General features: G+C 41.8%; 1 protein-coding gene across 1 annotated transcript in view; it reads left to right on the forward strand.

Moving 5' to 3' along the window:
• cachd1 (cache domain containing 1) overlaps window positions 1–12,710 on the forward strand; it is a 70,280-nt gene extending 57,570 nt beyond the window's left edge. The window contains exons 17-27 of the mRNA XM_034531774.1: window positions 759–881; window positions 1,494–1,593; window positions 1,709–1,825; window positions 2,414–2,574; window positions 2,845–2,931; window positions 3,552–3,668; window positions 4,010–4,161; window positions 5,017–5,178; window positions 6,490–6,567; window positions 6,731–6,832; window positions 11,540–12,710. Of these exons, the coding sequence (XP_034387665.1) occupies window positions 759–881; window positions 1,494–1,593; window positions 1,709–1,825; window positions 2,414–2,574; window positions 2,845–2,931; window positions 3,552–3,668; window positions 4,010–4,161; window positions 5,017–5,178; window positions 6,490–6,567; window positions 6,731–6,832; window positions 11,540–11,790 (1,450 nt within the window). The 3' untranslated portion in view covers window positions 11,791–12,710. The remainder of the gene's footprint in view (window positions 1–758; window positions 882–1,493; window positions 1,594–1,708; window positions 1,826–2,413; window positions 2,575–2,844; window positions 2,932–3,551; window positions 3,669–4,009; window positions 4,162–5,016; window positions 5,179–6,489; window positions 6,568–6,730; window positions 6,833–11,539) is intronic.

The raw sequence follows: 12,710 nt of genomic DNA on the forward strand, positions 1-12,710 counted from the left end.
ACCAAAAACAGAGTTCAGAGATTGAATAACTAACCTTTTGCAAAAGGTTGCTTCAACTAAAAGGTGATATTCTAACTTGTTCCTGCATTCTCCAATTGGAAAACAACATCTGTTTTTTGCAGGTTTTAGCATTTCTTTCAATTTGTGTACGAGTTTTACACATTGTTAATAAAATGTGTATTAGATATTGTTCATCAACAGATACACTGTTGTTACGAGTCCAGACGTCATTGTGGGCAGTGAGGCTCTCAGCGGAGCACACTGTCTCTGAAGAGAGGGGATCGTTTGAGTTGTGTTTATGTGTTGAGTTCGGCGTGCTTAAAATGCAATTGAGCATCCCCACACTGCTTACAGGAGCACAACAGGAACTGTTTACCATGGTCCATGCTAATGTACACGTAAACATTCAGTCTCAAAATGTGTGATAAGTCAGGATTAGTGTGTTGATGCCCGGCTCAGTGAGCATAACATAAGTTATTTGTAGTCTGCCTAAACACAGATTTAAAGAGAGGGTGTGTGTGTGTGCTGTATTTTGTGTTTCATGTTTATTTATGTTTGTGTGGGTAAACATTTATGTTATCATAACGGTCTGTAGAGTAACTGACCATTACTCCTCTCAGCATACAGCTTAACACACAATCATAGCAAATCCTTTCACAGACTGATTTAAAAAATAAATAAATCTATGATTCTTTTCTGTCTGCTGCTTTTCACACTCTGTCCTCTTCTTCTCCGTCTCCCCCTCGCTCTCTCTTTAGCTCTCTGATGGCCCCTGGATATGCATTTGCAGTTATGGGCATAGACTTCACCCTACGCTACTTCTATAAGGTCCTACTGGACCTGCTGCCCATCTGCAACCAGGACAAGGGCAACAAGATCAGGTAGGAAGAGGGTGGATCGTTGGCTGGCTTGTCGTATCGTTTCACTTCTTGCATTTCTTCTTTCTTTTTCTATTTCCTCTATTTGCAAGGTCCCCTGAATTTCTTTGGAGGCTGGCTAAACGTCTGTTTTACCAAGCCAGAAGTAAACTTGCAGAGATAAGGAGAAGAAAGGGAGGGAGGGAGGAAGAGATAAGCTGATTATCATGGCATTCCTGCTGGAGATGTGGCATTGCTGCTGTCTCAGTCCTCCATACTTTCTCCAGCTTTTATGTCTCCCTTTTTGTTTTGTTTTCTCTTCATCCTTTTTCTTCCACCCCTCCCCTCCCCCTTCTCTCTCTCTCTCTCTCTCTCTCCACTTCCTTCATGCTCTCTCTGTTGGTGTTCAGGAACCATATAAAACAGGATTAGCTCAAAGGGGGTGTGGGGCAGTATTTGGCAGAATGTTTAAGGAATGGGGGGAAGTAGAATGGAGCAGTATACTGCAGGTAGTTAAGCACTGGGGGGAAGAGAGGGGTTTAAAACCGAGTGGCCAATGAAAGAGTACTTGTATTTATAATGTGAGTTATATTCTTTAAATTGATCCCCTCCTATTTTTGTGTGTGTACATTGTAGATGCTTCATAATGGAGGACAGAGGGTATCTGGTCGCTCACCCCACTCTCATAGACCCCAAAGGTCACGCCCCTGCAGAGCAACAGCACATCACACACAAGGTAAAGGACCAGGGACTAATGTACAAATGTAAAAATACCAATTAATTATCACAATTAGCTTCCTTCTCTTTTCATGTTTATTCTTATTTAATTTCCCATCTTTTTCTAATGGCAGGAGCCGCTGGTGGCTAACGACATCCTGAACCATCCCAACTTTGTCAAGAAAAACCTGTGTAACAGCTTCAGTGACCGCACCGTGCAGCGCTTCTACAAGTTCAACACCAGCATCATGGTAAGTCAGCAAAACACAAGATAACTGGATGTATGAATGGCTGCACAGGACAGTTCCTCCACTAGCACACAGGACACAAACACAGCTAGCCTCATCAGTATGTGATTATGTGTTAGTGTAACACTGCCACCCTGTGGTAATCATGGGTGTTGCAACCTTGACAAATTATATTTAGATTACATTAGATATTACTTTATTCATCCCCAGGGGGAAATTACGTGAAGCAGCAGCAAACATGTTTACAAATATACAATAAAATAAAATAATATAGCAGGGCAATTTCCCGTATCCTATAATTTCTTAGATATGCGGAGCGTTTTTGTGTAGTTTGAGAGCATATTCCGATTTAAGCTCTACAGCTTTAAAGTTATCACAGTAAGAAATCTTACAATACATCATACTTTATCATTCATGCCATATTGTAGATTATCAAGCAGCATATTGAGTGTAATTTCACAAATTCTAACTAAGTTTGTCTAAATATCTCATGTCCCTTACTACTTTTTATAATGATGTCTGGTCAGTTTTTATGTTCTGTTTTTTTCTATTTTGTTATGGGTAATTGTGTATGTCCTGTCTTTCTCACAGGGGGACCTAACCAACCTGGTCCATGGTAGCCATTGTTCCAAGTACCGTCTGACCCGAATCCCCGGCACCAACGCCTTTGCTGGTATCGTCAACGAGACGTGTGACTCTCTTGCGTTCTGCGCCTGCAGCACCGTGGACCGGCTCTGTCTCAACTGCCACAGGTCTCACCTTCTCCATCACACTCATCAGGGGCTCACTGTTTACCTCTCAGGCACTTAGCAGTGTTGCTAACATACAGTGATACTAAACTAATGAGAAGTAGATTTGATGTTTTACATAATCTGTTATCGCAAAACAAACCTGAGTTTAGTGCAGATCTGATAGTATAATACTGCAGCAGCATTTCATATGTGGATGTGTAAACATAGCTATTACTTGACAAATGAAGTCAACTTTCTCACTGAACATGTGGTGATTGTTGTGTTCTTCAGAATGGAGCAGAATGAGTGCGAGTGTCCTTGTGAGTGTCCCCTGGAGGTCAATGAGTGTACCGGCAACCTCACCAATGCTGAAAACAGGTCAGTGCAAAACACGTCTGAGCCTCAGTACATGCATGTGTTATAGTATGTGATACCTCTCTTTTTTCTTTACTTGATGCAGAAAATTAGCTGGTACTCTTATATTGCTGTTTTCATCTTTTGAATCTCTCGCTCTCGCTCTCGCTCTCGCTCTCTCTCTCGCTCTCTCTCTCTCTCTCTCTCTCCCTCTCCCTCTCCCTCTCCCTCTCCCTCTCTCTCTCTCTCTCTCTCCCCCTCTCCCTCTCTCTCTCCCACCCATCTCCTTTCAGCAGCCTCTGACAGCACATCAATGTTTCAAATGCCAATTCCGCCGTTATTTCAGGGAGACATGTAATTATAATTTTTTCGCTGTCAGATTTTTTTTGTTTCATTTGCTTTGTGTCGAGCAGCTTTGATGTTTGTCCTTTTTAAAGCTACTTTGTATAAAACGTCACCCTGAAGACTGAGGGCTCATGCTGTGATTTCTTTGTGTCACATTTACTGTAGAGTATCTGCTTTCCTGTGTAATCATGTTTCATTCTAGGATTTAGATGGATGTTGTATTTTGACCTAGAATATATAGTGTACCTGCACGTTTGTTTATTTTCCCCTCATGTGCTTTATGATGGTGTGTTGTGCAGAAACCCAAGCTGTGAGGTGCACCAGGAGCCAGTCAGTCTGAATGTGATTGATCCCAGTCTGCATGACACGCTGCCCCAGTGCATCAACACTCGCTGCAGCCAGAGATACACCAGCAGGTACACACTATACTACACACACAAACATTTTAACAGTTATAATGAATAAACCAATGCATGTATGAAGTATATACCAGCACACCCTTTCACAGCCATATACCACCAGACACATACAAGAGAGACTCTAGCATGAGCTTCACAGTTTATTTACATTATATATATATGTTATACGCACCAGCACAGTGCCACCAAGTGGTAATGAATGGGAAGTGTGACGAGAGTCTCTTTCTAATGGACTTAAATCTTTAATTGTAGGTTTTTCTTTTTGTCTCGGAAAGATTATTTACCACATTGTCCCTTCTCTAAAAACATTGTTCTAAGTGTTTCTATCTCTATTTCAGTGACTGTTTCGGCGTGCTGGACTGTGAGTGGTGCATGGTGGACAGTGATGGTAAAACTCATCTCGACAAGCCATACTGTGCCCTTCAGAAGGAATGTTTCGGGGGCATCGTCGGTGCCAAGAGTCCATATGCGGATGGCATGGGACTCCTAGGTGAGTGAAATGTGGATGTGAACGCTCACTCAAAAGAAATGGATCAACTAGAACCTTTCTTTTTTCAGTTAAGTGGCTGAGTCCGGCAGAGTCTGGTTCCACAGTTATGAGATATTGGGCCTACATGTAATGGAGTCAGGTGTTCCAAGTAAACTGGGCTTGAAATATGTGCCATTGTCAGAACTGCATTTGAGGGAACATTAGCTGGCTAACAGGGGCCAAACATGTTTGTGCCTCACTGATGATGTGTTGTGTCCGTCTTGGTGATGGTCATACGTAACTGATCATTAACATTGTGCATTTTAAGTTGTCATTTTTTATTAATGGGAATTATTTCTTAAGCATATTTATATCTAAATTACCATATAGATATTTTGTATTTATTTAATCTAACCATTTAGCCGTACCTCCATGACCCACTAGATGGCGCTCTGAGTCCCACCAGTGGTTGAGAATAGCGGTTGTAAAGAAAGTATAGTGAAAGCAACAAAACAAAAAAGCAGTGATCACATTATTCCCAGGGTCCTTGTGACAGCAGATATGTTACTTTTTCAGGTCACAGATAATACCACATATTTCAGATTGACTGAACATGTTTCTGTTATCAGTTGTTTCAAAATGAGATTTGTCCGTCTGTCTGCACTTGAATATTTTTCCTGTGGCATTTCACACTGGTGAGTGAGTAGAAGGGAGGTAGAACATATCTCGGCATGAGTTTGGATCAGAGCCAGAGCTGTTTGATATTGGCTTGTTGTATTTTCACTTCTCCAGCCATCATGAAACCCTTCATATTTTATATAATCAACCTTCTGCCTATCCTTTACTGTCCTTTCTTTTACTCTCTTTCTTCAGCAGATGAGGAGGTGGCATCTCTGAACATGATCAAGAGCGCCCCTGTGGGTCCAGTCGCTGGTGGCATTATGGGATGCATCATGGTGTTGGTCTTGGCTGTGTATGCATACAGACACCAGATCCACAGGCGTTCGCACCAGCACATGTCCCCACTGGCAGCACAGGGTAGGACTGCTACCAAACGCATTCATACAGTTAAAGTGATGGGTCAATCAAACTGAGACATATGACATTCATTTTTGTCCATAATACATAACCGGGGACAAAATAAACCTGCAGCTTAATTTTCTGCCTTTTGTAGTGGATTTTCTGTATCTTATACGTTGGTTTTGTTGTGGTGCCCCAGAAACTGCATGAGCAGTAATGGAAACAGTGTGGCGCTGTGGTTGTTTCTATTAAGCTTAACATTTCTGTATTTCTTTAAATACCAAAGGAAGAAACCAAGTTTTAAAGCAGCCTGAGTAAGTGCTGCAGAAACGAAACAGCTGACATTAGCATCACGCAGCAGGATTTGTATGATTACTCAGTGTTATTGACATGTGAAATCAAACAAAATTACAACCTCATTAAAAGTCCAAGTCAGTTTCAGTCTGATAGTTTGGTGAATAACTTTGGATATATGGTGGTGAGTGTGCTGCATAATCACAAGGCATTAGGCTGAGGAATCGGCTCATGAAGTCACAATTCTGTGTGTGTGTGCTGGGCATGTTCAGCTTATTCTGCAGCGTGTACCAACAACACACGTACACAGCTCGCACGGCAGGTCATGAGATCACGCAAAGATCGCGGGACCAGCTATCGCACAAAAGATTCTGTCTTCATATGCAAAATCTGTAGCCGACAGCCACACGTTTGGGAGCGTTGTGGTCTCTTGTTTGTGGGCCGAGCACTATTGATCAGTCACGTTCTAGCAGGCATTGGCTGAAATGCCTTCTCGGAACCCACCAGCTTGTCTGTTTATTTAGATTTGTATTGGTTTAAAATTAGCTTGTAAACTGGCTTCTTGAGAAACAATCTGGTCATCTTTAATCTCCAACTCCAGTCTCACATCTCACTTAATAATCAGGCTGTAAACAACAAGCAGTGCAAAGAAAAGGAAGTCTTGGCCCGGGCTTCACTGGATAAATGTAGCACCTCACCCCCAGAGGCTTATCTGTCATCAGACTGACAGCCGATGGGTTCTGAGATTGGGTTTAAAGCACCTTGCCATGCAGCATGTGTACACACACCCCTCCTCCCTCCAAACTGAGCCCCCTTGAGCACATACACTCGCATATAAAACCAAGCTCTCCTTCTGGCTAATATCCCCACGTACACGTTGTTCTCACTGTACAGATATCAACTCAATCTAAAACTAACTGCAGAAAGAAACCCTGTTCAAAATATAATTAATACTTGTACTTACTTATAATACTTCAATATTCCAATATATCTAGTTTTCTTATTCTCTTCCCCTTTACCTCCATGTTGCTTCAGAAATGTCAGTGAGGATGTCCAACCTTGATAACGAAAGAGATGAGAGGGATGAAGACAGCCATGAGGATAGAGGAATTAGTAAGTATTGTCTGATAGCCCATTGATATATAGTATATTACACATGATGCAGAACATTTAAATATAGGTTTTGAGTCCATGAGATGAAATAAATACGGTATTTGTTTATTTGACAGTGCAGGTATTGTTTTACTAAACGGGGCCTTTGTGTTTCTTCTTTCAGTCAGTAATACTCGATTCATCGCCGCGGTGATCGAGCGGCACACTCACACGCCTGAACGGAGACGGCGGTACTGGGGTCGATCTGGGACAGAGAGTGACCACGGTAGGACCAATAATGTATCTCTCACCACATATGCATAGATACATAATGGAGGAGAAGTTTACTAAAAAAAAAAAAGCACAAATGTGATGGCGCCCTATGTGTTTGTTCTGTATTATGTCATACATTACATCAGCGTTAATGGAAAGAGAAACTAAGTAGGCTGAATCTTAAATGCTGGAAATTCTGTGTGAAAGCAAAACTATTTGTTTCTTAATAGTGGTATCATGGAACAGCTGCTACTCATGAGATTATGAAATCCCTCCTAACCTTACATAATATACTTTAAAATGCCCGTTGGTCAAGCTGAGGGCACCAATAGGTTGATATTAGGTGACAACCTAGTAAAAAACGAGAAACTCCAACAATATCTTTGGCTATTGTTTTGTAGACAAGTAGAAATATATAGTAATTATTGATTAGTTTGATACAGCTTTAACAACCCTCTAGAGGTCAAACGTCATCACGTTCAGCTTATCATGGAGGTTATTCTTGCAACTGACCAATATTTTCCTCATTGTCATATCATTCTTACACAACAGACATTTCAGTCAAAAATAATCATGGTTTCTGGAGAAGGAATTATGCATTTGTTATAAAACTGACCCACACAAGTTCTGCTGAAATGTTGCCTATAGGCAGCAAAGAAATAGTATCTGAGGAGATAAGAGGAGATGGATTTAACCATGTCATCTGAACACATCTAGCTGTGGACGTGACCCCGGGGCAGAGAGTGTACATATCCCATATATCCCACCTGGTGTGAGAATGCCTCAGCATCCCAAAGAAAGAGGCGGAAGATGTGGGAAGAAGTCTCGGTTACCTTCCTAACAGTTGATTTTCTCATTCATAAATGTAGTTGCTGTGTCAAAGATTGTGTCTTAGGTATCATCTTTTTTTCAAATGATTGTCACAGCACGGTCTCACATCCAGAGTTGGCTCTCATTTCTTTGGCGGGGGTTCAGCTCCTGGCTTGTTCTTTTCATTATATCACAGCTCAAAACCTTGTTTTCTCTCGTCTGCAGCTCTGGGAGGGTTGCTCATGTTTTGCTATAAAGTGATACTTTGTGAGTGTGGATGGACAGTTTTCCCCCACAAGGGCTCTTACCACCTACATATGGCATCACTCCACTTCCTGGCAGTGAGTGTCTCCAATACTTGTTGCATAATGATGATGACAAGGAGGAATATGAAGAGAGAGTGGGCTCAACTGAAACAAAGACTTGTAAGCGCTCGTCCGCGGCATGTTACAGTATGGATGTTCAACCAGAGGAGAAAAAAAAATCTCTTAGTAAGATGAGCTCATCTTTAGTGGCTCTAGTTGTGATCTCTTTATTTCACCTCTACTACATAACATATATATTTTTCTATAATATATATTAATTTAGCCTAAACTTAAATATCAAAAAAGTTTTATATAACGAAATCTTTTTGGAATGTTTTGAGGAAGAGGTGCCGAATAAATGTTTTAAATCCGGAACCTCGTTCATGAAGGACGTCTTGAATTCTCTTTCACATGTTGTACAAGAAGCAAACAGTGATTCATACGAGCATCATATGTTGCGTAACTGAGAATGGGAAAGAAAAAGAAAGAAAAATGGAGGACAAGTAGAGAGATGTACAGATGCAAAAATGATGAAAGAGGGGAAATAAGAGTGAAATGAAAGGGCAAGCGAGCGGGGACGGAAGAAGAGTTTGAAATAATGGGAAGAGGGGGTGTTGGTCCGTTAGGGATTAGAACAACTTAATTATTACCAAGCAGATGTGTCAACGTTGCTGCTCCTCTCTGCTTGGGCAAAGGTGCCCTCCTACAACAATGCACTCTCATAATGCTGAAGGGTATGATAAAACACACACACACACACACGCGCTCCATGCAGACCACTGAAAGATCAGAGCATTACATCTGATAAGTATGTGACGCACACATACGGAGTGCTGTTTGGCAGAGCTGCAATATTAGCATTCATGCCGTGGCTATAACTAACCGTTTAATAATGAATACCTTGCTGTACCTACTGCATGCATACAGATAATCACCAACTTTAATCGGCACGCCCTAACGTTCTAGAGTTTATTTTTATACTTGCAACTGCGATGTGTAGAGGAGACGTTTTTTGTGTGTACGCAAAAAATATGAAGAACATCATTATATCCATCTATAAAATAACAAATAATTTCATGTTTAGGAGCGACATGCTTCTAGACCTATGTGACGATAAAAGAAATGGAGAAATAATATTGAATTTATATTTACACCTTTTGTATAGTTCCTGGATATGGGCTCTAAATTAGAGATTCTTATTAAGATCCAATTGACATTGTGTGGACACATTAAAGCAGTAGTTTGTCATTGTGGGACATTAGATAGGAGTGAGATGTGGTGATTGATGCCACTCTCCTTCTGTATGCTGTAAGGATGCCTAGTTTCTGCCCCTGGCCAATAAATGCAGTTGTCCATCACACACACCCCATAAAACCACAAATTATATTTACAAATGAGATATAACTTGTTAATCAGTGATGTTTAACCCTTTGGACAGAGTCATGCTAACTGTTTCCCACCTATTTCCAGTCTTTATGCTAAGATAACTGGCTGCTGGCAGTAGCACAATCAGAGTGGTATTGATATAGATCGCTTGGCAAGAAAGTGAATAAGTGCATTTAACTGTTCTTTTAAATACCTGCAAACTAGTTAATGTGTCACTCAATCTTTTAACTATCCAGGTCTTGATTTTCCATATTTAGACTTAAAAAACTTAAATAATGTTGTAGGTAAACCTGGTGCAGCTGCAACGTGTCCACAGCAGTACGCCTTCCTGTCTCCATCCCTGCCTTTCCTTTAAACCCTCCTTTCCTCTCTCCTGCTCTCTGCCCCCCTCCTTGTCACCTCCTCTGCTCATTCTATTGTTTCTCCTTTTCTTTGTCAGCTTTCTTTGGTTTGGTATCGAAGCCCAGCTAATCTTCAGAGAAGCCGGCAGGGAAACTACTGAGCAATCTTCTCCTTCTGACTCTAGTACAGCACTTTAGGACTCCTCCAGGACATTTACCTCTTTTACATGACTCCTTACTGTGGGACATACTTTACCCTCTATTGTAGAATGATACACAACATGCTGGGGATGCAATGTCACTTAAGACCGCAATAAATCACTTGTGTATGGATTGCCATCACATTTTGTGCAGACATTTGTGTCCCCATCAGGATAAATTGTAATAACTTTGATGATGTACTGACCTTTCCTCTGGCGCCACCATCAGGTCAAAATGTTATTCTGTCCAATTACGGAACCTGAAAAAATAATGACGTTCTCATGTATGGTGCGAATATGCAAATGTTGTCATGTGAACACACCAAGCGAAGAAGGTGAACATGTTAAACAAAGCGTTGTCATCGTGAGCATCCTGATGCATAACACCAGCCGCGTAGAGCTGCAAGCATGGCTGTGGACTCTGAGAGGAATGCTCATTCGATATGTTTTACTCAATAGTTTAGATGTTTAACTGGATAGAAAAAGTTGTTAGGAGATGTAATAACTCAAGGCCACACACACACACACACACACACACACACACACACACCGTAGCCCACCGCCTTCTCCCAATACGTGCCTCAGATGTTGGAGACCCCACTGACTCACACAGGCACTCAAATAATTTGGTTCAGTATCTCTGGAGGTTTAATGTTTCATCATCCAAAATTGCAGCTATTTTTCTATAAATATGACAGATTGATGTTCTCGTCGTGCAGCATGTTGCCGGTGTCAATTCACATCCTAAAAAAAACGTCACTAAAGGAATTAAGGAAAACGTTTATATTTTCAGATCAACTCCAAAATATTTTGTTATAGTCGGACCATGTGTTTCAGATGGATTTCATGGCCCTGAAGGTGATGAAACCCACTCAACAGATGAAGGGTTATTATGACGCATATAAGTTCATGTGAAGAAACGAAGAGCAAGGTTTTTATGAAAATAAGATGCCGGAGGAGCACGTGACTAGTAATCTCGTCACAAACTTGGATTGTGACGACTAGAATTGCGTTATTCTCTGACCCAGTAATCCCTTTTTCTCTGACAACAGTACCGCCCTCCCACTGCTCCACTTACCAACGAATCTTAGTTGCCACGTTGGCTTGTGTTTCTATCTCCTCGGGTTAAACGTATGTGCGCAATGTATTTGAAAGCGTCATGAATATGTATGCATCTTTTCTTGTCAAATTGTATAAGGAGGCTGAAAACGAGGAGCAGAGATGCCCTGCGGGGATATTTAGTTGTCAATGCGCCATCAAAGAGCTTGTACTGCTTTCAGAGGCATTGTGTGTTTCCGTGTATTCACATGAACGTTTCTGTTGAACGTCTGTGACTGGAGGGCGACTTTTGTTGAGTTGTTTCTTTATGGGGGTCTTCTCAGTGTTCTACAGCTATTCTTACACATGTACAGTAACTGTGAATTACTTGACATTTGCTTTAATCCCCCCAGCCAGTGCCTGAATAAGGCATTACAAATGTACTGAGTATGACCTTTGACCTGCCTTATCTGTGTCCTCACAGCACCGAACCCAAAGCTTCAGAGACTCTGGGTCACAACTAAATGATTCTCTCAGGGGAATCAGTTTTTATTTCATTGTGTTTCACTTTGTGGAAAGTGATGTAAGAGTGATGAAGTCCAGTAAATACCTACCTGTGCTCTGTTTATTCTTTCTCCAGGCTACAGCACCATGAGTCCGCAGGAGGACAGCGAGAATCCACCTGGGAACAACGACCCACTCTCGGCCGGTGTCGACGTCGGTAACCACGACGACGACCTCGATCTAGACACGCCTCCTCAGACGGCAGCGTTGCTCAGCCACAAGTTTCACCCCTACCGGCACACGCATACACACCACCACCCGCTGCACATGCACACGCACCACCTGCAGGCCGCGGTCACCGTGCACAGCGTGGATGCAGAGTGCTGATCTTCAGCGCTGCGTTTGCCCTCCTGCCAGGGACGGAACTTGTTGTTGTTATTACAAACAATTTTTAAAAACATTTGTGCTTCATTAGATGGCACACAGTAGGTACTGTCAGGATGGACGGAGGGAGAGAAAAGCTGCAGCTGGACTCGGTGTCACTGGGCTGCTGTGTCTCTGCCATCAATTGATGATTACTATGGGTACATGGTCTCATTGTGCCAACATCTCCATTTCAACCCTTTTCCCCACAACCCAGTCCAACATCTGGCAAGTGTACTCAAGTTTACACACACTCAAAATGACCAGACCTGGACCAGTAAAAAAAAATATCCAAATGAGATCTTTTGTTGGTTTTTCTGAAGGCTTTTGGTGGAATTTGGCGTGAGAGCGCACAAAAATGCAGTTTGAGGCCATTAATTGAAGAGGACACAACTGGAACCTAAAATCCTGAAATGCAGAAGAGGAGTCTTCATTGGAAGGCCATAGAACATACCAGAGGATAATCACATTAACATAGGCATCTGGATGCTGATTGGACCGCTTTTTCCCTGGGCCTCCAGCCCAGCATCCCCACGAGGCCCAGCTGTGGTGAGGGGCAAGAGGGGAACGGAGCCTCCTTTGTTCAAAAATATTTTATTTTTTACACAGACCAGGATCTAATGTGGGATTCTATTCCAGCTTTATTCTCAGTTCTGCAGAAATATACTCCCCACTTTGTTCTCTGGGAGATATGTGGACATTTTCACAAGTGTCTGTAAAATTGTTTGAATGATTCACATAAATACAGGAAGAAACTCTTAAAAGAGGAAAAGGTTATTTTTCTACTATTTATTAAAAAGGAAGATTTTCAATGACAGATTATTAAGCAGCTGCTACGAACAAAAACAAGAAAGTAGTCCGGACAAGTGTAACGTAAAAAAAAA

Source organism: Cyclopterus lumpus, chromosome 4, assembly GCF_009769545.1.
Source record: "Cyclopterus lumpus isolate fCycLum1 chromosome 4, fCycLum1.pri, whole genome shotgun sequence".
In the NCBI taxonomy this organism is placed as follows: Eukaryota; Metazoa; Chordata; class Actinopteri; order Perciformes; family Cyclopteridae; genus Cyclopterus; species Cyclopterus lumpus.